Below are 27,791 nucleotides of genomic sequence, written 5' to 3'. Positions count from 1 at the left end.
TTTGTATTACGTCTAGTTCATCAGCTCAAAATGGACATTGTGCTTTTTAGGAGGACAACACACAGTAGCAAATTCTAATTGTGTATAATTAAGTAAATCCTTCTCAAATATGTAAATGTGATTGAACCTAATGTACAGTATGCATTATAATAGTCAGAGCCGGAAACTTTCAAAGAAAGGAGTGAGCCTCTTTTTGGTATTTGCAATAAATAACTTTCATTGTTGCATGGAAGCAATATCAACAACTCAGCAAAAAACTGTGCACCTAGGAGCAAAATAACACACACATGGAAGAAACCATTAAAAAACTAACATAAAAAACAACTATATTATACAGTTTTGTGCCAAAATATACAGAAGGGATAAAGGAATATCTAGTTGTTGCGAAAGAAGCCAATCTTAACAAGTCCGACACACACTGACTGGACACTTGGCCACAGCGAACACAGAGCACAGGAAGAACATGGCACACCTTCTCCGAGACAAAATAAACAAATAGTAGCTGACTTTAAAAGCAATAGTGGCAATATTTGTTTATGCTTGTTTACCCTTTATAGAATTGTATTAAAATAGTTTCTGCATGTTTTCTGTAGTACTCTTATTCCTAAACCTTCTACGGTCCTATTGACATCTAGAGCAACCATTTCAAAATCCCTTCAAAGGAAAGGATTAAGGATATAAATGAGCTTTATCATTCTAGAGAGACTACGGTTGTTAAAAATATATTTTTAGCAGTTTCTCCCAGGCCTCCTCGTGATTAAACAAAAACACAGAAAGTGAAGGCAGACAACTCCACCCAGCTCTGTTGTGCACGCCTACCCCAGGAGACCTGTGGATGGGAGACAGCCGTAGAAAAATACTTTTCTTTTAGTTCACTCCTTCAGTGTTGTACTTTTTCACTGTGTCTTGTCCATAATGGACAAATGGATCTGCTGCAGTCAATGGAGTCTAGACTAATACTTTCTATCTTTCAATGAAATACTTAGCAACTAGGATTCTAAAAATGATCATTGCACTGTTGACTAAAGTCACTGTGAGAAAAGAAAAAAAATCTATCTTTTTGTGATAAACTGACATTGGTAGCTTATTAGCAGACCCCCCCAAGAAAAACTGTTAGCTCTGTTGTATCTTAAGTGTTCACTTTGAAGAAACCGCAGTCTCCTGTATGTGAAAGGTAAACAAACATTGTGGACTTTGGCTTGCAGAGGTTGTGGTTGAGAAGAGGGATATACAGGAAGTAGGCATACTGTAAGTGGTTGAGGGAGGATGCGAGAGGAGTCATCCCCACACCCATGTGTTTGCTACATATTCTACTTCCTTTTCAAACGGAGGCCTGGTTCTCATATCTGGGTGAAGAGATTACCGTGTGAGCTTAGAAAGAATAGGTAGGTGAAGACTCGAATTGAATTCCGCAAATAATCTTCTTTTAGCTCTTAGAATTCATTTCTCATTTAACATAACATTGAGTTGTATAAGAAAGGTCTGGGTTTGATTCTGAATAGAGATGATAGAAGTGTGCAATGAATAAAATACCCTTCAGCCCAATTTACTGGTAAGAATCCAGAACAATAATGTTTTTGAAGCTGATTCAGTTGTAATGCACCTGTTAAATCCTCTCAGATCACACAGACCGACGTTCCCAGGTATAAGAACTAAGCCTCCGTTTGGTTTGGTTTAGTGTTCTATTATGTCTCGTTGCGATCAGTCACCACATGCAGGTACAACATTTACAGTCTGGGCCTCGTGCATGAGAGCATGCTACACATTCACCAGACAGTCACATTGAGGCGCAGGCGTAGACCACAAACACACATACATACACACATACTGTACATGCGCTCACGCACTTGTATGCATACACACAGAGCAGACAATATAGTAAGTTGACTGTACAGTCCAGTGTCAGAGGCATGGCAACACCTAAATTTGCCGTCTTGTTTTGGCTGAGCTATGAATGCAAAGCGGTTGGATTGGTTTGGTTGAGTTGGGAGGTGATCTAGATGGGGAAGATATTTTGGCTGAATAGTATTACAGTGGAATATTTGGATGTATGTGTGAGATACAGTGTGCAAGTGTTTCAGGATGTGCTGTTTTCTCCAACCCTATCACCAGACAGAACCTTGATATTGGACAATTCTGCAAAACCTCAGCTTATGTTCAATGTCAACAATAACATCCATGCATAACACCTACAAGTTGGTTCATATCATATTATGGTTGTGGTTATTATTAACATTCCCCGCTCCCTGCTATGCTGAGCTTTTCATTTCCTTATGGAGAATGAGTCTACATGCCAAACATAAATTCACAGTAATCCCTTCCTCCATGTGAGTTGGCTGATTGAACTATGGTTAAGGTTAGGCAACTAAAACAAGTGACTTAGCTTAGGAAAAGATCATGGTTACGGTAAAAAAGAGGGCAGCGAAATAGCTGGTCTCAGGGCTGTAGCTAGGATTTGAAAAAATACTGAAGTCATCAGTCCAAGTCCCCGAAACCCTACTCCCCTTCGCAAATTTTAACCAGACACCAAAAAGAAAGTCTGTACTTTTTTCTCCTTTATTTCACCACATGAAGATCTAGGCTGTTTCAAAGCCTTCAACGCCATCAGGGGCAACATTTTGATGGGGAAATACTGAATTAATTATGTATTCAATTATGTTGTGCTAAAGGTTGTCAAACTTAAATATATTGCGTTTAGAAATACTGGAATTAGCTGGTAAAATATACACCATGTGCAACTTTCAATTTGACCCAACGTAGCAGACAGAATGTGCTCATTGTATGTGACGTGCGTGTGTGATATATAGTAATCACAGCCCTGGAACAAGCTGACATGGTTTGTTGTACACTGGTGATATAGACATAGAGTACTGTGAATCTAAATTTCCTCCAGGCCACTATACCACCAAAATTTCCAGAAAAGGTACAACAACCGTGACCTCAATGTTAACTACAGCCATGGTTGGTCTTTGATGGGCATATCAGTCTCTGCATGAAAGTCAAATGGGCCACACCCATCCACCTCCCCAACTTCAACACTCTTATATGCTTCAACACTATAGAAAGGGCAGACTACTTACTGTATTCCTAATCTGCAGAATCGTCCAATATGAGCATAATTTGTTGGGATACTGGGCTGTTTTTTGGGATGGGCATCACAATTATTTCACTGGATGACACCAAAGGGCCTATTCCTGCATGAAGGAATCACATTTTTTTCAGTGTGGATTGATGTGGGAGGACAAGAGGTAGGGTGGGGGTTTAGCGTGGCATCCTTAGATTTAGTGCATTAGACAAATAAGGCTTCCCTAGAAGGGACCGATGCAGCAACAGGGGGCAAGAAGGAAAAGGTACCAGGAGGACAATCAGGGCATACAGCAGCAGCTATTGTAGAAGTGCCCCCACCCTCAACATCACTGTATGCTATTTGGTCTATGCCAAAATCCCTTACAGTGCCATGAGTGTATACATTCTTAGTATGGAATCAAACCCCTAACCTTGGCAGCATTAGCTTGCATGTCCTACCCACTTAGCTCTACAGGACCATGATTTGATTTGATTGATTTTCACAATATGTTAAGGGTGAAGCAACAGTAGGTAACATGTAAAGACTGGGACTTCAACACTAGCTACGTGCATAAAAAAGAGGTTGGGGCAACAGGGAGTTTCACTCAGAGCAATATGCGCTGAACCACAGGGAGAGGAGTAAATGCTCCGGTGACAAATCCGAACAGCGATAGCAGACACCCTGAAGTGAAACAGGAGCTAATAGATCGTCAGGCCATGAACAGATTGCTATTTCAAATCCTGACTGAAAACCAATCCCAGCTCTATCACTCGTGACTTAAAGTGGCAACTCCCTGCTCACATGGCCTGATGAATATCAAGAGCAGGGTGAAGTGGCAAATAAAAGAAGGAAGAGTTTGGCTGGAAGAGGAAAGGAGTGGTGAACGTAAGTAGAGAAGAGAGAAGGATAGGAGTAAAAAGCTAAGGAGGGGAGGAGAAAGGCAGAGTGATGGAAGTGGAGGGATTAGATTTCAGTTCACTCAATGTAAAAGTAAAACTCTGTTTACAACACAATCCTTCTCAGTTACAGACAGTTAGTTCTGGACTGTTTCCCTAAGTGATTCCCCTGACTAGAAAAAACCGTCCTCTCAATAGCTCAATATAATGTAACAGTATTGGTATAACCTGACTCATAACTAATAACTAAAAGAGGCAAAGCGTGAAGAATTGTTCTTTTTTTCTTACAATGAATCTGCAAAGTATACATTTCAATAAAATATAAATCTGAGGTGAAAAAAAATGAAAGACCCTCACCTGCTTTCCCAAAAAAGTCAAAAAAAAAAACAACCATACCCCTTCCTGACCCCCCTCTCTCCATAACTACCTTTCTACAGTCTCTAATTTTGTTTTTTCTCCTCTAGGAGAAATGATACAAGCTATGAGGAAAATCAATTTCCTGAATTGAATGAACTGAAAACGTATACCTTCCCGACCCTGGTGTACAGCAAGAACTGCATCAATGGAGAGACGAGCACACAGACAAGACTGAACAGAAATTATGATATTCATCACAATAAAGGTTGACAATTAGGATTCAACCTGCTCTCTCTCTCTCTGTTACACTCTCTACTCGTTTTAGGTACACCGATGAGCTGACAAGCAAGTGTTATATTGCACCATGAACTGCTTTGTTGCCGGTGGATTGATTTTGAGCTTCATGCTGGGGCAAGGAGTGGGAAGAACAAAACGAAACAAATACCTACTCATTCACACACACACAGAGAGTAAAACAACCCAAAGAACACACTTTATATCGACACACAGACATGAAAATCAATGTAAAAGGTGGCGTTTGATTGCACATACACCCTCACACATACAATACACAAGCAAAATTAAAGTAAAAAACAGACATAATAAGAAACTCACATACACATACAGGAGATGAAGGCACTATTGCAAGCAAAGTCCAAGTACTATTTGTGACAGACAACATCAACACCTTCTTCCCAGTCCTGTCCTGAATCCCTTGGGCTAGATGTTAGGGGTCAGGGGAAATATTTAGACAGAAAGAAAGCACTTTTACATTTTTTTGTGTGTTTTTGAGAGCATTTGTAGCTGTTTTCCTGTAAAACGAGCAGAGAAAGTCATACCTAAACATAGGAAATAGCTTGGGCTTGGCATGCTGTCATCTAACTTTCCTGTCTGTCTATGTTGAAACAGGAAGAGAGGTGCTGAATCATCTGTCCCTCACTCATCACCTTACCCTCTCCTGTATCCCTTAAATTCGTACATATAAACAGCTCACTGATTGCTCAGTGAAGAATGTGTCATTATTCACAGTACAGTGAGACACATTAAATTTTATCTCTCGCTACGTCCGCCCTTTCCTATCTGCCCTTTCCTTGTGTGGGAAGTGGACTCCGGTAAGTGAATAACAAGTGACTGTGACAAGACACTCATGACCTTGACGTCCACATTTGCTGTGTGAGCTGGACAGCCAAGTGTGGTCGAGTAAGGTGAATGAAAAGCGGTTCCACTGCCAAGAAACTATCTAGCCCAAGGGTTACACACACAAACAATTACACACGCACACACATGCAGGCATGCACACACGCACCCACACACACAATCACTCATGCATTCACACTACTGTTCCCCTCCCTTTCCCCAGGCAGCAGACAAGGCAGTACATTCAGGGTAACACAGGGTCAGTCCCTTCAGAAATCCATTGGATCCTCCTCCGCAAGGCCGTGATTGGCAACGGTCCTGCCTCCAACTTTCGATGGCGTCCCGTCACTTTCCGGTTTTGCTGCAGGGGGCGGGGTGAGCCCTGACCCCCCACCTGGCGCAGCCCAGGGATCAGTGGTAGGTGGATAGAAATCGTCATCGAAGCCGCAGAAGCCTTCGTCCACACCTTGATCATAGCGCTGGTAGGTGGAAGCGTGCACCTCGTTCTCTCTGGCCGTAATTTCCAGTGTACTATTCCACATGCCATAGCCAAAGTAGATGAGAACACCTGAAGGGACACAGACACATAGCATATATCCGATACATACATAACCACAAAACCAGATACTGTACTAACCCTAACCCTAGCTCTATTGAAAGATCTCAAAAACTAACTTAAAAGGACAGAAAAAGAGTAAACTGACAACTTAAAAACAATTCATCCCACTCTGAGTGAGTCAGAAGAATACAGCAATCCTACTCACAGTAAAATAAAAAGCACAGATGTCCACCTGTGTTTGTGTACAAACAAAAATTACTTTGCTGGACACCAGTCTGCATTAATTCTGTCTAAAATAAGCAGTGAAATATAAAAAAGGGACAGAAGTTAACAGAAGTTATAGAAGTTAAACTGAATGGTCAGGGCATTTACACACACAAGTACACACAAACACACACATACATAAATACAGATGTACAGATAGATACAACTGAGACAGGAAATAAAAGTGAGATGAGACCTCATTGTTCTTCCCAAAAAAACAAACAAAGCGAGTAACTGAGACATGTACTAGATTTTATTGGCTCACTGAGCCAATAAGAAATGGGTCAACTCAAGAGTAATGAAATGTTTTTGTTTAAGATCAAACAAGGTAAATTCCCATCTGTCCAGGATGACAGAGATGAGATAAATCCCCTCTTAAAATCGATCAATAAAAGACAAAAAAACTAAATTCAAGACATTCAGTGAAGTGTTTGCTTACCCACAAAGCACCAGATTGAAAATCGTATCCAGGTGATAGCAGACAGTTTTAGCATGAGGTAGATGTTGACCAGCATGGCTGAAGCAGGTACAAAGGGCACACAGGGTGCCATGTAAGGAAGCCGCTTAGGGTTCTCTGGTTGCTGGAGGATGATGATGATGAGCAGGGCAATGAAGATGATGAAGAAGATTAATAGCATCAAAGCCCACCAACGACCCTCTCCAATACTGCTCGATCCTGGAAGGAGAAGAAACAAGAGTGAATGATAGAATTACTTTATGGTTACACGATAATGTAAATTCCTGTCTGAATTTGTTCATGTGTTCTCACCAAAAATGATGAAGGAGCAGAAAGCGAAGTTGATGATGAAGAGTAGCAGCACACACACTGTAACAGTTTTTCCCGTGGCCAGAGTTGGCCTGTCCATCTTTCCCGGGAGGCCCAATCGGATCCTCAAGGTGTAATAACGTGGGCCAATGATCTTCTTCAACCGTCGGGACATTCCGCCCTCTGACTCTTCTGCTTCAATGCCAGTGGTCATATCCACTGTGCCATAGTTTGGGTGGCTGGCAGTGTAGGCGTTTTTATCTGGTTTGCCAATGAGCATCTCATTGTCACCCAATGACGGCAGGTTTTTGGCGCCACAGGTGTTAGTGGGCTGACCTCCATACTCATCCGCCTCACTGGTTGGTGAACAGGCATCTTTTTCGCACTCAGCCAGAACACCTTCTTTTCTCTTGTTGCTCTGCTCCTCAGAGAGGAAGTTCACAAAGCCGTGGATGTCGCCCTCAGGTTGGTAACGCAATAGAAGTACACAAAGGCTTACCTGCAGACCAGTAGATGGAATGATTTGTTTCTTTTAAAAGCAAAAAGACTTTTCATCATATTTCATTTATGTATCATGACCAGTGGCTCATTGATATCTCAGCTGATTGGCTACCAGCTGACTAGTACCATCCAGTGAGCAGCCTCTGCCTTTGTATGTCTATGAGCCTGACAGAGATGCCAACAACATTTGATCCATCACCACAACCAACTGTTTATATGTTAGACCTTTTGGTATTGTTGACTTTGCTAAGATGATTCATATGCTTGAGGGATTAGTTTCCCCAGCAAAATCCCCATTGCCGTGCACAATAACAGAGAAGGAGAGCAGAGCCTTTTTTTTCCCAAATCTGACTAACATTTGCAACTATCAATAAGGTGTCCACTATCATTATCCATCCCTTACCAGGGTATAGGCCAGCAGGGTTCCTATGGACATCATCTCTATGAGATCTCTTAGGCTGACCAGGAGGGACAGCAGGGCAGCCAGAAAGCCCGATACCACGCAGGCAACAGCAGGGGTCTCTGTGTAGGAAGACACGTTGGCCAGGAACCTAAACACACGCAAAAATGAGTAGATTGAGATTCAGTTGCTCACGTCATTTAGATTGCCATAAAAAATAAACAATACTAAATAACTGTGTGGACTGACTTAAACAGCAGGCCGTCCCCTGCCATGGCATAGATGACCCTGGGCATGGGGAACAGGGACCCGAGGAGGGATACAGTGAGCCCAGCTATGGAGCCCACCGCCACAATATACTTTGCGAACATACATCCATGCATTGCAAACATCTCCATGAGCGGGGCGTCTGCGTCAATCTCATTGTATGGTACCATCAGGGTCAGGATCACAGAAACCTGGGTGGAAAATGTTTGAATACAAACAAAGAAAAAATGTATTAATAGAGGTTTATGTTACAATATATAAAAAGTTAACTTTGTGATCATCATAAATTGTTGTTAAAATACCTTAATTAAATAATTAAATATTTATCTTGTGTTACGTAAAGCCATTATGTGTAAAATTTTATATGTTTTGGATTTTGGTGCCATGTAATATGATTGAAAGCTCCAGAATAGCTACTAAATGGACCTCGTTGACAGATCATTTCCGAGGCCAGAAATTAACTTTGTACTGTAGCTTTTAAGCTAACGCAGACAAAAAGTGCTCACAAAAATAGAAATTTAGAAATCTAGAAATCCTTGACAACTGGGCAAACTTTCTCTGCTGATGAAGATCACATGATATGACTGAAAGCACTAGATCAGCTGCTAAATGAACCTAGTGGTGAAACTGTTTTCTCAACCTCATCAGAATAAACTGACGGATGCTATAATTATATATAAAGTGCTACATTCTCACAGTCTAGCTTTACAAAGTTAGCACGCGGCACACCGAATCACGTGCAAAATGTTAATTAGTCACGCTTCTCCCTCACTGTGTGTGTGTGCGTGCGTGTGTGTTTAACTGTGTGCGTGATTTTGATCCTTGTGTCTGACGTGTGAAATCATGCAGGGCCATCTGTCACAGATACTGTGCTGCAAAAGAGGGGGATTTGCATGAACAGATTGCAGAAAAATAGGAATAATAAAAAAGACTAACCCTCACAGAGAGGAAGACAGAGAGACCAGTTTCTCCCTAGTAGCCCGGTGCCCTTTAACCCTTTGTCCAATCGGTGCACACACTGGTCGACAGTGTGTGTGAACCAGTCCAAGGGTGACTATACTAATGTAGAGGGAATTCTACAACAAATCCTGGTAAGACATATTTGTTTGGGAGACCAAAGCTGATCCCAAACTGTATAGTACAGTGGCCATGTCAGCTAGTTTTCAGTTTGCATATTTAAGTGACTCCCCAGTGGGATTGGTGGTTTCCCAAAACTCATCCAACATGACTTTCTCTCTCACTGTCCTCTTTAGGAAGAACCCTAATATTGAACATTTTGTATGAAGCTACAGTGTGTCTTAAACTTTCTAATGGCAGTGTACTGTTAAACTAATTATATCAAAAAAATATGTGACATGTCATGTGCTTAATCATATTATATTAAAGCGATTCCTTTATCTTGAACTGCAGCAGCCAGAGTATCCTGATGGATGTAGAAAAGTTATTCTGAGACGCCTACAGAGTGAGTTTGATTAAATAAAGACAGAGATGAAGAGAAGCTGAGAAAAGAGATTTTGCTGCACAAGAGAGGGGTGATGCGACTGGGAGACAGAGGCAGAGAAAGGTATTAAAAGAGAAGTAGCTGAGTTTTGAAGTTGATGCAATCTTTGGCCCCAGGCGATACCGAAAAAAATTCTCCATTCTGATAGGCCGCCGTTTAGACAGTACCCATAGCAACAACCATCCAGCACAAACTTTTCAAAATCAGAAATCTGGTAGGCTGTGCAAGTTGAACATGTAAAGACCAGAGATCAGATAGACACCCACACAGCTGGAGTGCAAGGGGAAGCGTCTAAATGTTTGATCTTTCCATCCTTCTGTCTGACACTTTTCAAAATGTGGGTCTCTATTTCCAAGTATGTTGCTCAAAGGTAATGCTAAAGGCAATGCTTGAAGATGAAGAATGATAAATAATCAAGCAGATGTTGATCTTTACACTAATAATCTATCATCTTAAAAATGAAAGGATAATGTTACAAAATAGTGTGAACAATGACTAAAACATTTGTGATTAAATGCATTGCTTTTGTTTCCAAAATAAAATGCTATGTGGGCATATGAATTAGAAAATGTGACTATATGCCTACTGTCCTCCTACAATAAATTTGATGATATTTATGTGGGAAATAAAAAAATATTTTGTAACATAAGAGTCACTGAGCCAAGTCATTATCTCACCTCATTACTACACTGTGCATGCCAAAACCATAAAATCAGCTATGAAGACTGTTTAGTTGTGTAGTGATATGCAGTTTTGCATTCTTAAATTTCCTTATCTCTGAAATGCTCAGTGGAAACAAATGAAGTATCTATTGTGCGTGTTTGGGTATGTCTACCAAGTAACTCACAGAGACATATGCAGTGAGGCAGGTGATGAGTGAGGCAGTGATGGCATAGGGGATGGAGGTGTTGGGACTCTTGGCCTCCTCTCCTGTTGTAGCAATGATGTCAAATCCAATGAAGGCATAGAAACAAGTGGCTGCTCCTTGCATCACCTGGAACAAGCAAGAAAAGCAAGAGAAATTATAGCTTCCCCCATCCCCTTTTATTTATTTACTTACTTGTGACTTAGTAGGTGTGTGTATTTTCATGTGTGTACATACCCCTGACCAGCCAAAGGGCAGGAACCTCCCCTCGTCCCAGTTCTCTCCGTTGACGAAAAACAGCCCGGCGATCATCATGAACACCCACACTATGAGGTTGATGACGTTCAGCACGTTGTTGAAGCCCACAGAGTTCTTCACTCCCAAAGCAACTATCACTGTCACCAGGAGCGCTATCAACAGCGCCAGCAGGTCTGGGTACGACTGCTCCCCTTTACCTAAGGGATAGGGTTAAGATTAACACACACATACAGATATTATAGTTGTACAAATCATACCTGTGACATACAAGCACCTTGGTGGTGGCGGGTGATGTAAAAAAAACCAAGCTTGCTAGATCAACAAATATGGGCAGGGCTTCAAGCCCAAGGTGTCATCCTAAAATGTCTCGTTTGGTTTGACTAATAGTCCCAAACCCACCAATGTTCAATTTAAAATGATAAAAATCAGAGAAAATAAAGCTTCAGAAACAAGTTAGACAAAATTTCCAAAGACAAAAAAGAACAAACCTCTATTAAGAAGACCATTAATCAATTCTATGAAGGATAGAAGATAACAAAGTTTGGTATATAAGAGTTAGCAATCAGGCCATCTTGGCTTTTTTTTAAATATCAAAAGGGATTTTCTAAGAATTTGTTTAATGGCAAAATTGGATCTACAGTAAACCAGTTTATCAATCATTTCTATTTAACCCAACTCAACATGCACAGGAACTTAGTCTTTACAAATACACAGGTGGTCACACACCCACACACAGAAACTAATGAGACATATTTTGAGCTAAATTCCACATTTTCCCAGTGGTGTGGAGAAACAGCTGTTTTTCTCCAGCAGGAAAAGGAAATATTAACTTTCCATTATGTTGTGAAACAGCTGCCAATGCTGATTATCATGTGACTACAACCACGGCTCAGTGTCCAACAGGAAGAGACTGTCAGGGCGGTGTCACCATGATAGACACAGCTGGCACACACACCAGCTATAGTATTACAACGGATTAGCAGACATTCCCCTCATGGTATGGTTTCTGACCTGGAAAACTGTGGGGCATGAATCATTTAGATATCCAAGATGCTACTTTCCATAATGACATGATTTCCGAGATAAGCAGTGAAACATCATTTGCTCCCTGGAAAAAAACCTGACACTGCTTGGCTGATTCACTGTTACTTAATTATTATTTTTTTATTATAAATATGTATTGTCAGACAGAATTTTCAGCTTGTTTTGGTCAATGGCTATTATATAACCCAGGAGAACTCTGGTTCAAGCCACTACAATAAAGAGTATTGGATGTTAAACTCCAAGCACAGAGCTGACTCTGATCCACCCTGATGGAGGGTAAAAGGGATAATTTCTCTCAAGTCACTTAGATGAAGGTCTGTTCATAGTTATAGAAGCAATATTTGCTTGACAAGCTGTAGGAAAATGGAGTAAAAGACTCCAATTACTATTCTTGCACAGTCAAACAAATCCAAACTGTTTTTGTGAGAATATATTCTTCATTATAAAAAGAAACAAATATTTGATATAAACTATTGGTGGTATTTGTTTAAATAAAAATTTGTTATTTATGTGCTGTTTCTATTCCCAGCAGGAAAGGGTTTACTTACTTCACATGCTGACTTTCTTTTACAAAACATTAGCTCCATAAACCATTCCTACTACATCACTGACCCCAGCAAGCAAAGTCTCTTTGACTTCCTAAACTGAAACCCAACCCTGAAACTAAAACATATAATTACACAAACTCTGTCACAGGCACACATGCTCCCCCACTCACCCAAGCCATTAAGCGTTCCGATGTGTGCAATCATAAAGTTACTGATGCTGTGATTGGCCAGTGAGTCTGCCATGCTGCTAAGAGCCGACGCCCCCGCCGCCGTCCCAATCAGATACTCCAGAATTAAGTTCCATCCGATGAAAAACGCCACACACTCGCCCACAGTCACGTAGCTGTATGTGTAGGCTGAACCTGTGGTCTTAGGCACCCGCACACCAAACTCTGCATAACACACTCCTGTGGGAGGGGTAGAGCAATACAGACACACATTCATACACAATATCAGTGATTTGACTGCATTATCATCTAAGTCAAAGGCTGAGTTGAAGGTACTGATAGGAGCATTAAGGTAATACTAACACGGCCCTTGAGTGTCTTTTATTATAGCTTTGCCCGTATAATGCCTTTGCCCTTGTTCTAATTGCATAGGTATTGAAATGCTCTTCATATAAATCACATCAGTGTAATGGTGAAAAGAAAATCAGTAACGTTTATACTGTGGCATACAGTCAGCCTATAGTGCTTGTGTGTGTGTGTGTGTGTGTGTGTGTGTGTGTGTGTGTGTCTGTAAGAGTGAGAGACAGTAAAAATGTTCGTAACAGATTTGAGAGCAAAAAAAAGTCACAGAATTTGCATCTGCTCCAGTCTCACCTGACAGTATGGAGGCCACAGCGGCGATAATGAAGGACACAATGACCCCCGGACCAGCCATTTCCTTGGCGACCAGCCCCGAGACCACATACATCCCAGTCCCGACGCAGCTGCCAACACCCAGCGACACCAGGTCCACTGTAGATAACACCCGGGCCAGCCTCGTCCCATGTGAGCTGGTACCTGTCATGGCCGAATCCAACATGGACTCCACAGGTTTGGTCCTCAGGACACGGGACGCAAAGGTGTTCCATGTCGAGGCCCATTGTACCCTCCGAGGGTCTAGTTTCCCTGCCAGACCGCTCATACTGAGGGCTAAGGTCAAGGGTCAGAGTCAAAGGGAAGAATTTCACAAGGAAGAGCGGAGAGTTCTCTCTTTGATACTTTTACTGTTTTCTTGTGAAAACTGTCGAAAAAGAGTTATTCCTTTTTCTAAATGATGGAAGATTTAGAAGAAGATCTGATTTTGTCTTGCTGCCTTTGCCTCTGTTTGCTCTTGTCTCTGGTCCTGGTTTAGTGGAATGCCATCTTAGTTTTTCCCCACATGGTGACAGAGAAAATTATCTGAAAAAAAAAGGTGTGATAATGATTTTTTGCAGCATTTCACAGCACATTGCTTGCTATTATTCGCCTGACACAATGCTTATTTTCAAGTACAGACACCAAGACACAGGAGCCCAACAGTGGAGATCCATTACATGTTGGTCCACAAATGAAGCGTACCTGAATGAGGAAGCAGCTAATTAGCAGTCCTCTCCCTGTAGCACCGTCGCTATAGTAGCCAAGCTCATTAGTGACGGCAATGGATGCTAAATCTTTTTTTGTTTCGTAAGGGAGTGAGAAAGCAATATGTCTATTCATATGTTGCTCACATAATTGTAAACCTCTACCGAACTGTGTAAAGTTTCAGATTCAAACAGGGCTGTCATGATTTATACACAATTTATATTGTGCTCACATTGCAGATGCATACATGTAGAATCAGTAGTACTGTAATCTATATCTTTGAGGTACTTGTAATTTACTTGAGTATATCCATTGTGTGCTCCTTTATACCTTTACTCCATTACATTTCATTCCACTGCATTTATTGACAGCTATAGTCACAAGTTTATTTGGAGTTTAAGATTTACATACAAAATTCAGTAACCCTGTGTTGCATCCACTGTGTATAACACATTTCATTTCCTACTTAAACAAAACAACCAATTGGTGTAATAGAAAAAATAGAAATGTCTCTTAATAAATATAATTTATCCACAACTTAAATAAAACAGCAAAGACCAGAATGGAATTCAGACATTTTCCTGGATGTCAAATTATATTATTAGTTTATTTGGGTAATTATTATTAAATGACAAGCCTTAAATTGACAAGGCTTTTTTTTTTGCAAACGGTATACTACCATACTTTTACTTAAGTATGCTTTCAATTCAGGACTCTGTATAATCATAATGTTGCTACAATGCAAAAAGACACTAAAATTATGTTTAGAAACTATGTCATCACCACATTATTGTAAATAAACAAACTGAAAATGCTTTATGTGGCAAAAAGTATAAATATGTTAGCAGCACACTGGGGAACAGAAACATGTAGCTGAATATGAATGTAAGCAATCATTGAAACAATTAAAATGTGGAGTGCAGTATAATTATAACAATTATGCATTAACAATAAAGTAGCAGAGGCTTTTTTATACTTTTTTTTTTTTTTACAGCTTTATAACAGTGTCTCCAATGTCATATGAGCAACAGTGTGATAAGAGCTGTTGAAATGAGAGCTATTATAGGCATCAATTGTAGCGCAGTCCCCCTTTCTCATTTTCTCTCTACCTCTTAACAGCAGTGAACGAACACTCACCATTCATCCACTTTGAACAACAAACGCAAGTTACTAAACAAACATGCACTCACATACAGCGCACCCACATTACCTCTCAGCTACAATATGAACCACTCACACAAATGATGACTGCAATTACCCAGCTGTTTAACCAGAGTAGGCTGGGGCTGCTATTGTCGCTGCACTTAGTGGGAGTACGAGCATGGAGAGGTACAAAAAGCTCAAAAGGTGATTTAATTTGTGTGTGATGGTGAGTGTCAGGTGTGGCAGGGGCTCTTAACCCATCACAAGGCCAACTCACAGGTATCCCGATTATACTGTAATGAAACTGAATTTCACAGTTTACTCTCACTCAACATATTTAAATGTCCAAAAACCTTGTAGCGGGGGAGTTGAGGAAGACGTGACATGAAATGGATCCAAACAGAGAGTGATTAAAGTACATGGCGGAGGATGTGTTGTCCACTCAGCTGCAGGGATGTAACAGAGCTGATCAAAATCAGTAAAGTCACATCAAAATATGCACCTAAAACAAACTCAAAGGTAATTGTGAGGGGAAAAAATCAATTCACATAGGAATTGTGGTCCTCTAGCGATTCTGAATAGAGTCCCAGATCCCAAAAGTTTACTCTTTTATATTGTTAATAACATAACTGCAATGCTATGCTGATGGAAACAAAAAAGGAAAACTATTGCATAAAAGCACAGTGTGTCTTCCAGAGGATGTACAGCACACACATACACCAGTGAAGGCAAGTATTTGAGTGCATTTGTGACTCATACAATATGTAGCATTTGCAAGGTGAAGTATTTTGGGAGTGCTACTGTACAAAAAACAATTGTGACAAATACACACTTACTCATCTGGAAACACACAGATGAACACACATATATAGACAAGAATGTGTCCAAGAATGCACTATTTAAAGCAAAAGCACAAACATGCATGTGTGTGTGTGAGGAGAATAGGAAAAGAACAGATTAGGAGGAAAGGAAGAGGAAGATGAGCAGACTGAAAAACAGCAAATCTGTTTTCCATTAAAGCACCAAGCTTTGATCCGGTTGGGCTTTGTCGATAAATGTGTGTGAAAGAAAAGAGTGTGTGCAGAGGGGCCAGACAGACTTTAGCAGATTTAATTGGAGACACTGATACCTATGCACGTATCCAATCACACGCAAAACTCCAAAACTTCCAAAAGGGTATCTTGGGACAAAATAGGTTCTGGTTGAGACTGTTGTGTTTATGGGATACGTATGACACACACACGCACACATACAGCCTTTCATCAGTCAATATTACAAATCAAATCATGCAAGCAGCTTGTTTTTCAAAACGTCTGTTACATTTAAATATTATTTTATATTCTCTGGCTTGTTTTATTGACAGTGATCACCACCTGCCCTGTGCAGAGTTTGAGATATGAACAGTCGTAGATCAACAAAATGAGCTGCACAAAGCACTGTGGCAGCAGGTGTTCCATCTGCTCTGAGAACTGACTTCGTTTTACTAACACTCCATCGTGGAATAAAGGTTTGTCTAAGAGCATTTAACCTTTGTGCAAACTGAGGCCTACTGTATGTGACAAAGTGACAAAGTATCAGTTACACAACTAATGTCAACGGTATTACCATATTCCCTGTGATAATTACAGGTTTTTTACAGTTAAACTTTACAAAACCTTTAGAGTAAAATCGTAAAACAATTGAAAGTAAAGAAAGTTAAATATAAATTACAAGCAGAACAAACGTGTTGTACTGTAAATACAATTTAAAGGAGCAAAAACGGATTTGTTTCGAAGAGCTTATTCGAATGCTCAGCCACTCCTAGTTTTGAGTCTTGACTTAGGAACCACTCAAAAAGGCTTTCAGGCTGCAAACTGGCTCATATGATGTTAGGAGGTTAGTATTACAGTTGACGGAGCTGACCCCACGCAGCAAAGAGCTTTAGGAAACTGAGCTAATGGTAGCCTCATTACCTTCACCAAGGATCTTCCATGTGTTTGTTTAGATAGTTAGCAGCATTTCTATGAAATTTCGTGGAAAGGTAAGCCAAGAAACAAGTAAATCTTTTTGGTGCAGATGTAGACCCAGCTACATATCCAGTAATGTTTTTCAGCACTTATAATAATGATTCATTAATAATAATAATTCCTAATAACCTATTTCAGTTACTGACTAAATAAAATATGTAAATCCCATGGTGCTTTGTCACTGTGTGAAATTTAATTCAGATCTTGATCCAGATCATGAACATTTCTAATTTACTATTAATGAAATTAGAAAATGAGAGCCTTGTAGGGTATTCACTCTCTCTCTCTCTCTCTCTCTCTCTCTCTCTCTCTCTCTCTCTCTCTCTCTCTCTCTCCAGTGATTTACAGTAATTTACAGTAGTGGCTTGGGCAGACAACCTTTTAATTATAACATTTTGGAAAATACTCTTTTGCCAAGAGTTACATTCAAAGATCAATATCACATTGGAACTGGAGCCAGGAGACCATTAGCTTAGCTTTCCATAAAAAAACTGGAAGCAGGGAGAAAGAGCTAGCTTGGCTCTGTCCAAAGTTCTTGATTCTTTCCATCACCGTGAGGTTTCACTGTTGCACATTGATCAGTACAGTCACTATATAAAATCAGACTTAGGCTTATTTCACTACTAATACTTCATTACATCACATACAGTGTAATGTATGCAGTGGCAGGTGGTACTTGCAACATCTGCATGGTGCACCATCCCGACTCTGAGAACAAGACAGAAACAGGCACAGTGCTGTTCATCTAAACCTTTGTACGGAGCACAAACTGAAGAGCCAGTGGCAACATTAGCTACTGAATTATTCAAAATAGCGGGGGTGCGAGCAATACATTTTATATTTATTCAAACATCTAGCTGTAGAATTACTCATATTGCTCTTGCCATTTCATTAGAGGAGAAAGAACCATTGGTATATGTGAACAAAACAGCATGAAGAGGGAAAAACAAAATAAAGCCAAGCTGTGAGTAAGGGAAATATTTTAAAAATTACTGTCATCTCCCTGTGTGTGAGCAATACACTGTTGTTGTGTTTATAGGAGCTCTGTTTCACACAGACAAGCAGTGTAATAGAATTTCGAACAAGATCTTCAATATTATATCACTAAACAAACACCCATTATCTGCTCTGCAAGAGTGCTGCCGTTTAAAGATCAATAGTTGAATCCCTGTCATTATAATCATCACCACCACCTCTAGCATCTTAACATTAGTTTGTTTCCTCTCCAGATAAGAGAGCTGTCAGAACATCCATCCTTGTGTCTAATCAGCCGTGACTAAGCCTGTCTCCGTGTCCGCCCCTGCCCGCATCTGAATTACTGGATGAATAACCTGATTGAGCTCTCACTGCCTTTACAGTAAGAGCTGAATTGGCTTAATAAGGCTGAAAGCCCTTCTGATTCACTCAAAACCAACCTGGCAACTGACCAGCATTGCGTGGCTTGGCCTCAGCCACTACATAAACTAAACCTGGAAAGCAGCCCTGGCCTTCATTCTGATGGCCCACTGACAGAACAGGAAGGAGCTAACTCATCATCATTGAGTAGGATACCTGAGTCAGGGAAATTTGTCTTACTTTGTAACTACTTTGTAACTTTGTTTTCCTCTTTTTCTCTCAGTCTCACTATCTATCACTGTGCCTCAGTGTGGCAGATATTTTTGCAAGCTGCTTTTAAAGAAAATCTTCATGCAAGTTGCAATCTGGACAAGTCGATCTGTTTGTCTGTTCACCACTGAAATATCTTTGCGATGGATTAGCACAAAACATTTGTACAGAGATTCATTGTTCCCAGGGGATGAATCCTGAAGCCATTGGTGAACCCCTGACTATTCATCTTACACCACAAGGAGGTTCCCATTTGTGGTTTTGAAATGTCTCAACAAGAATCAAGCTGTAGACATATTTATTATGTCTGCCTGTACTTGGTCTGTCGGTTTGTCTGTCTGACTGGCAGAAAGGGATGAAGGTGTGTCTAAGGGCAATGTTATAACCAGCCTTGAACGTGTATAGACAGACAGACAAACAGACAGACAGACCATGGTTGTGTGAGAAAGGAAACATTAATTGCATAATTCATGCTGGTGTGCACAGCTCTACTTCAGTGCCTCTCAGTGTCAGGATTTACGAGGCCAGCCTCTATGGAGTGTTACACAGCAGTGCTTAGAGCACCATGCAGTGCACAGTCTAATATCTTGAACACTTTAATGTATTGCTATCAATCAATATGACTAATAGTATATCCATGCCCATTTAATCACAGCTTCCATTTTCAGCAGACCTTTGACATTGTTAAATGTATTCTGGTCCTTGTATGAAACAAACTTTATTTTTTTATATTCTTTCAGCTCAGAAACCTAACATTAAAGGAACTTTATACAAAAGTTACATTAAAAAAAATGTAATTTCTTCCAAAACAGCATAGACACACAGAAAACCATTCAAATACTAGTTCCAGTTGAGGGGTATTACAGATATCAGCAGTAATTGGCTGGTTGTAAAGAGGAGATGTAGAGCCCTAAATTCATTTTTCTCTGCTTGACTGACTTTGGTGACTGTCTGGCTGATGCAGTGCCATGGCTGACTGGCCACTGTATTCCTATCTGACAAGCCTAATGAATCTGATTCCTCATTTGACACCAAAGAGAAATTGCTGCCTGCCAGGTTGATTTTGTTGCCTGACTCATCAGTCACACTTCACCCATCCCTGTCTGGCTAAAATGTTCAGAGACTGATTTTTAAATAAGAACTGTGATGTTCCCATCAGTTTCACTGAGCAGGCTGCCTAACTGGCTCAGTAATTTGCTGATAGATTCTTAGTCTCATTTACTAATGTCAATCTATCTATATAACAGACCAGTGTTTTGGGTGTGCACTCATAGGCCCGCCATGCCAGTATGCCATCTTCATGTGCAAATGGAAAGAAAACAGTGATTACAGTAATTGATCAACACCCACCCCATGTTCCTTTGAAGAGCCATGATTGGTTTAATGATTGATAAGAGATTAATGAAGAGCACATAAATAGGCTTATTCTACAGAAATCCAAAATCAGTCTTTTATATTCTTTTTGTAGACTTTGTTGCACATGGAGCTTTTAAAAGTTGTTATAAAACATGTGCTAATGTGATCAGAGAGAGTAATAAAAGAAACTCTGCCAGCAGAGTCAGGACTGCCAAAACTGTGAAGGCCAAAGCTGACCACACTGAGCTTCACAACGGCTCACAGAGGCTACATCCATTTTTTATTGTGGAATGTATGGGAACAATGCTGTGCAAACATGTAGAGAAGTCTGAAAATTTGGATGGAAACAAGCTTTTGACTGTGTTATGTCATGTAACATCATGTTACTAGGAATAAACCATCAGGTCCTGTTGTGACTCTAGGATAAGACTCACTTGCCATGCTGTTTAAATATTCAAATAAATCCTCATTCACCATTTCCTTTCATTCCTCCTACGTGTGAATATAGTAGTTTACTTAATTAAATGGAAAACATGACTAAAATGTGTCCTTGGAATATAGAATATGTTAAGAGAGAGGGTATTCAGTGTGCCAGAAGATGATACTAGTAAGAATTTTTGAAGATGAAGGAAAAACATAAAAAAATGGGTCCAAAGTCTACATTGCATATAAACAAATAAATGACTAACTGCATGCTTTCCAGCATGGTGCCATTCCTAACCAATTAGCGTAATGTGTTGATCGACACTATTGAAACTGGTAATAGACAAACATAAACACAAACAAGGACGTCCCTCTGCTTCACTGAGTTGGCTGTCCGACCAGTTTACTCATTTACTGACTGATTGGCTCATATTTTGGCTTGATGATGATTCTGATTCACTGGTTTTGACTGTTAAGCTCAAACGTGTTCATTTGTAGATCTGTATCACAGTGATGAGAGTAAGCAGAAAGAAGTAATACTGCTGTGTTTTCTGAATGTCTAAGGTGTATTATCCCCATCTGTCAAAAGTTTCCAAGGTGGAAAGTGTTGGCACTGGAGCCAGGCTGCAGACAAATTGCTCTGCATGACTGACTTGTCAGCCAGCCCGGTTCACTCACAATTTGGCCTGCCTCAACCCTATCTATCTTGCTCTAATGCAGAGCAGTAGGAGCCTGAAGCTTAAACCACACTGGGTCTGGCTCCAAACTGCAAGATAAATAAAAACAACGGTGTCACCCCCTCTGGCTACCTGGCTAACCAGCCACATTGATGACATCTCTGCCTATGTGGCCCTAAGCTCTTAAAAACAACAGGGTCATTCCACACATTAAGAGACTAAACCCCAGTTGTAGACTAACTTGATGCCCTAATATAAACCTCAACTGAAGGCATTAGTCTAAGTCTAGGCTTAAAACCTGGCACTAAACTGGCTTATGGATCCTGACTGCAGTCTGCAGGCATATCCTGCTGACTAATTTTTCAATGGGGAACTCCAATACCATGAAATACTGGTGACACTCAGAGATAATGGAGAAAAGAAATATTGCCAGTGATTGCCAAAAGACATTTTCCTCGCACAGTATTGTCACTATCGATCCAATTTGCTAATCCCCATCTCTGCTGCAGGCAGTATTGTCCTTTTGGTATCTGAGAGGGCTTTCTATATAGTATCACTGCATAAAAGCATATATTTTCCTTGTCTTCTATGATAGAGAAATCACTATCAATCTGTCTTGGGTTTACAATGACTCGAGAAAAATGCATCTGTTATAGACTATTAGAGCCACATACAGTATCTATCTCTTTGCCATCCCTCTCTAACCTTTGCACTTCCTCTCTGGTTTCTCCTCCTCTATCCTCCCAGTCCTTTACAGTGCAGGGAGTTGTTTGTCAGCTTATACTGTTTGCCAGCAAATGAGTGTGGTGCCTGTTGTCGACACTACTACACTACTATGTTCTGCTGACAGTTGATGGTCCTTTTTATTTCATCGATTCCACCTTCACCTGTTACCCTCTCTACATTCTCAAGTGTATTACCTCCCCTTCACTCTCTGGCTGACTTAGTTTCTGCCTTTCTTTTTCTCTCTTCTCAGAGACTGGCCTTGGAGTGCTTTACCATGGCAACTAAATAGATAAAATTGCTTGAACCCCAGTGTTTGTCCATCAACAACAAGTTTTTCAATCCAACTTTTGACTTTAATGATTAACATAGCATGCACCACTATGAAGACCAAGAGCCTGTGCTTTTTTTTCTCTCCAAGGGAGTGAAAGATGATGGTAAGGTTCCCATGGTCATTAGGAGACGATTCTCAGTCTTCCATTGGATTATTGTGTGATATATATACTTTACTCAGTTTACTTTGTGCTGGTATCAGAGCATGTTTCTTTGATATTTTAAAAACTCAGTGAGTCATTTCTAATGACATTAAATGGAGATCCAAAATGTTGGTGTGATGTACCTGGTCTTTTTATTACTGAGAGAATAACGGTGTCATCTTAGCAGCCGTTTTGTGAAAAAGGAGAACCTCATAACTACTGTTGATTACAAGTAAAAGCTGCAGTTTGCAATATGTTATATATGGTTCATGATATTTTTTTTTAAGAAACCAATCAAATTCTTAAAGAGTGTCCATTGGTTTAAAAAAAACATAAGCATAAAGCAATTTCAGACAAATCCATGTTATATTAGTTTCTGATTACTATTTTCAATGGGACCATGTTTTAAAGGTTTTTATCTTCTGGAAGACTTGAAGTTGCAAATACTGGGTTACTTTTTTACCACCCCCTGTAGCTGTCTTTTTTGAAGGACACTTCACTGAACACTGAAAAGAGAAGAAGGAGGCCTTATTACGGGGGATAATTGGGGCAAAACCTCAGAGGCATGCAGTGATTTCTTCTCAATCAGTTTTACAGGTTGAAACTACTTTGTCCATCTGCAAAATGATTGACTGTGTTTGTCATTGCAACAGAATGTCTCTGCTATTGTAATGGGTTTTAAAATGTTGGAAGCCTATGTCTTTTGAAAACTAAGGCAAACTGGCAGTCAAACAGATAAATGTTGGTTTTGAAAGTGGAAAAAACATAAATGAACACAGCTTTTCATACAGCAGAAGGCAACAGAACAAACAAATGGAGTTTAGGATAATACCTGTGGACTAGGCTTAGACATGATTTTAAATGTTACAGCTTTCAACTTAGTTGGTCCCTGAGCATCAATGTAATAACGTTAGAATTGGAATCAACATTTTAAGATTAAGGTGAAAAGCATAAAAAAAAGCTAGGTATATTCAAAACTACAGATATACCTGTAGGGAAGAAACGACAGTCACAAATGTAAAACAGAAATCAGATTACAATGTAATGATAATGATAAAGGCCACCTACCTCCCACACACTAGCCCTCCAGTCTCTTTCTGTCTCCCTTTCTATCTGTCTCTCTTTCTATTTGTCTCTTCTCTTTGTCTCTCCTTCTCTTTTCTCTCGCTTTAGTGCCTGTTAGACCAGTAACCAGAGGTGTGTATGTGTGTGTCTGCGCTGCTGACAGATACAAACAAAGAGACAATGTGTGTGTGTGTGTGTGTGTGTGTTTGTGAGGTTCTGATTATATTAGCCTTTATGCGCAGGCAGGTTCACTGACGTCAGTGCTGAGCAGCATCTGAGGGAGGTAGGGGCCAGTCAGCCATTCATAAATATAAAGGCTTATAGTTTTGTGTGTGTGTGTGTGTGTGTTTATTTCTGCTGCATGAGTCACATCTGTATTTTACATTTAGAGTTTAGTAATGACATCAGTAAATGTAAAGTATTTATCTGCCATAGAGAAATCTTTCATGTGTGATTTTTCTAAATAGGCACATAAACATTACCATTTCTCTATGAAACATCAATTCTCTCTAGTGTCTATCTTGTATTACACGCACACCCACACGCGCGCGCACACACACACACACACACAGACACGCTTTCACTCAGCATCCATTATCCTTAATAAAGATAAATATGAGAGCAGCAGCATTTCGTAAACCCTGGAGCTACACAGTTACTATGTGTATTGTGAGCTTTTTCTTTATTTTTTTGGCTTGTGGCTTAAAACGACTATGTTCTATATTTTTATAATAAAAAATGATAATGCAAAACAATGTGACAATATGAATGGAGTCGCTTATACTGATGAACTTTATCAAATTACCACATGAACCTTTTTCCCTCTGCCTCCCTTATGGAGCTTACTGTTTTGCTTCACTTTCACCGCTCTCATAATGTTTGTTTTTACAGTGAACAAAGCTCAAAAAGCACTAAACAACAAGCACACAGTTAGAGAGTAGCTGGTGAACAAAGTGGAGAATTTAGCAGCAAAAGAGCCAGATATTTTCCTCAGGAGTTGGTAGAGACCAAAAACAGATCGAATGAAAAAGAGTAGTTGAACTTACATTCATGAGGTAGTCAAATAAATCGTGATGTTGCTCCGTAACTGCCGTATGTGCAAATAAGCAAATGTTTGCTCATAAGGTCACCCTATCAGTGTAAAAGATAATAATATGTCAGTGTTTACAATTTGTTTGTGCTGCCCTCAAGTGGCCAAAAAAACAGTTATTGCAGGTTTAAAGCGACACTGTGTGGCTTTTGAAAGAAGAAAAAAGACATTCATTAATTTTAAAAGTGAAAAAAAAATAGTTTTAAAGCCCACCCTTGCTCCATTCAGTACACTGAGGAGTTTTATTTCCTTGGTCTGGTATGTCCAGTTAGCTCATGGGAGCAAGTTAGTGAATGCTAATGTTGGAAATGGTAAGATAGATATCGCCTGATTAGAAAGCCAGTACAGTTTGTGTACTTTCCCTTCTCTACTTTGCTACTTTCACACTAAATGTTAGCATTTGTCATTGTTCCATAGTTACTTCTTATAGCCAAAGTGGTCTCTGTTCATCAAAACTTACTAGCTTTTAAAATGGATTGCAAGGTACAGTGTGAAATTTTCATAAAGTTTTTTTTCCCCATTGTGGGACAAATAAAGGTTTTCTTATCTTATCTTATCTTATCTTATCTTATCTTATCGGCTGGGCTAACAAGGGGGGGGGGTAATGCAGTATCACACATCTTGCAAATCTAACTACTTTGAAGGAACATTTTTAATTACTTTTTATATGTGTAGGGGACTGTTTAAAAAGCTTAAATACTAGATAAATAAAGATTGTACTCTTTAGGGCTTAGGGGCTATGACACCATTCCTTCAAATCCGGCTGAAGACCTTTCCCCCTCACTCCCTGTACACTATCTCTACCTAATAAAGGCAGATAGTGCATTTGATAGGTACATCTCTCACCCCACCCCCCCAAAAAATACTAAAACATTGTATCTTTTGATGTTCAGAAACACACCTCTTCAAAATGAAAATATTCAGCCAAATAAACAACCAAAAAGAAAGTCGCAAATCACTGCACATCAAGCTGCTCCAGTGGTGTGGCCCTACATGTGACTCTGAGTCCTCTGATGTGAGACCTGGATGTCTTGTGTGTGTGAATCTGTGTGTGTGTGTGTGTGTGTGTGTGTGTGTGTATGTGTGAGAGAGAGAGAGAGCGAGAGTCCGCGCACGAGAGAGAGAGAGAGAACTGCAGTTGTTAAATTGGTCAGTTATATAATTTTAATGTTGTACTTCTTATTGTTGTTGACATCATCATCATGTTTTTCTTGGCGCTATATTTAGGGAGGCTAGAATGAAACCTTATGTAAATGCCCATGTATTCTCGAAACTAAAGCAGTATTCATGTTCATATCAGGATAGTGTTCCCAATGGGTCATGCAGAAACCTTCCAAAAGTTCTTTCTCCTTTGTTATTTCCTGAATTTTGGAGTATTACCTGAATCCAAAAATGACATTAAAATTATATAGTTGACCAAGCATGAAAAAGTGTCTTAATTTTGTTAGCCAAGGACCAGAATTGCCTTTGTTGCTTCAAAAAGTATTACTTGTTCCAATTTTATGCCATCATTAATTCTATGTTGGCAATTTAATCACTTTCTCTGTAGTAAATATGCCATTTTCAAACAAAAGGACCCACAGCTCTAGCATGCGAAAACAACCTCCATCTAAAAGTAGTTGAATTAAAATAAAAATCAGCCTTCTCTATTCTTGTGCAGCTGTCTCTTACAGTAAGTAATAGGCACCTGTTGAGCACTGACAGGGCTATCAAGCTCGAGCATATTAGCGAGCTGATCTGATGATGACTGTTTTCAGCACCACGGACAGCACGCCTTCCCAACTGACTGTGAGGGACGAGAAAAAAAGAATTAAGGAGGAAAAAAAGAGAGTCCGGACCTTATGGCTGATAGAAAGAGAGAGGGGGAGAGAGGGGGAGAGAGGGAGATCTGACCATGTCATTAGGGATTAGCCCAGTTCCACAGCTTGAGGCTTTCAGTGTCTGAGTGCTCTTGTCCTCACATAGACACATACATATGCATCCAGCAGCACAGTAGGTTGCCTCACTGTTTTTATGGGGGGATAGATAGATGGATAGATAGATAGATAGATAGATAGATAGATAGATAGATAGATAGATAGATAGATAGATGTTGCTTGACAGAGCAGAATGTGTGCCCAAACAAAGAGGCAGACAGACTGTAATAAATCAGAATTTTTCTTCACATTAGATACCGAGTCAGTCCTTGCAAAAAGCTTATTTTAGTCTATATGATCATTTACCCTTTTTAGAGTAACATGAGGAATGATAACAGATAAGAAACCCTATACCCTGACACTATTACATCATGAAAAAGCTCCCTTTTTTTCCACTCCTATCCTGAGCATAAAGACAGAAACTTACACCAAGGCATCTTTGTTTCTCTCCTCTCCCCCTGACACACCTAAACACAGTCTGTATAGGCAAAGCAATAACTACACATACTCTCACCTGCAAAAACACTTAATTAAACGTCCCACCCTCTCTCAGTCGGGTCCCAGACGCCCCTCTGTCTCTTCCAGTTCTCTTCACGACACTCCAACCGTAGCCTGCTGCAGCTCTAGTCCGGTGGGAAAAGCGACACCCGCCCTAAACTCTCTCTTCTTTTCTCTCTCTCACGCAAAGACTCACACCGTTAAGGTGCACATGCAGGAAGCGACATTTCCGTCCACTCACTAAAACATCACCTCTACGAGGACGCACGGTTTCCGCCGCGTTATGCGCCATCGCTCGTGAAAAAAAAAAAAAAAACTGCACAAAGGAAGACAACAAAAAAAGGGAGGAGGAGGAGGAGTGAGTGGGGGGGAGTCACTGGGGGAGAGGGGTGAAGGGGTAATCTATTTGGAGATAACGAGAGGATGAGAGGAAGAGAAAAAAGTGGTGGAAAAACACTCACTGTGTCACGGCCGGATTAAAGGATGCCCATGTCGGATGCTGCAGTCGGTCACCAGCATCAGCAGCAGCATCTCCGGGCTGCGCGGTGCATCAGCGGGAGCCAGCGCGGGAGGGGAGGGGAGGGCGAGGGAGGGGAGGGAGGGTGAGGCTGATGATGTAAAAAGCTTTAAATCATTCAGCAGCCCGCTGCACGACATGTGACCGCCGACACTGTGTATTATTCATCCGGTTTGTTTCCTGATCGCCCTGACTGGCCAGGAGACACCGAGCTGACCGGTGTTGTTCCTGCGCACTTCCGTGATTTCCATCCAGCCATGACACAATATGCCCTTAATATCCCTGTACTTTATGTACTCTATATAGTGGTGCATCTCGA

The 27,791-nt window shown here is 40.4% G+C and overlaps 1 protein-coding gene across 2 annotated transcripts; it reads right to left on the bottom strand.

Annotated features, from left to right (window-relative positions):
- Positions 1–190: 190 nt before the first annotated feature.
- On the bottom strand, positions 191–27,537 carry slc7a14a (solute carrier family 7 member 14a). 2 transcript variants are annotated; one of them, XM_051396382.1, is made up of 10 exons: positions 27,417–27,537; positions 13,252–13,815; positions 12,601–12,837; positions 10,818–11,035; positions 10,563–10,709; positions 8,197–8,405; positions 7,951–8,098; positions 7,050–7,545; positions 6,720–6,956; positions 191–6,025 (listed from the first exon to the last, which is right to left on the bottom strand). In XM_051396382.1, the coding sequence occupies exons 2-10, from the start codon at positions 13,556–13,558 to the stop codon at positions 5,727–5,729; spliced, it is 2,298 nt and encodes a 765-aa protein (XP_051252342.1). In that variant the 5' UTR covers positions 13,559–13,815; positions 27,417–27,537; the 3' UTR covers positions 191–5,726. The 2 variants fall into 2 exon arrangements, with proteins under 2 accessions (XP_051252342.1, XP_051252343.1); XM_051396383.1 differs by lacking the exon at positions 27,417–27,537 and adding an exon at positions 26,972–27,363.
- Positions 27,538–27,791: the final 254 nt, after the last annotated feature.

This window comes from Dicentrarchus labrax, unplaced genomic scaffold (assembly GCF_905237075.1).
Source record: "Dicentrarchus labrax unplaced genomic scaffold, dlabrax2021, whole genome shotgun sequence".
In the NCBI taxonomy this organism is placed as follows: Eukaryota; Metazoa; Chordata; class Actinopteri; family Moronidae; genus Dicentrarchus; species Dicentrarchus labrax.
The sequence above is the reverse complement of the archived record's forward strand: the minus strand, read 5'-3'. Positions and strand labels throughout refer to the sequence as shown.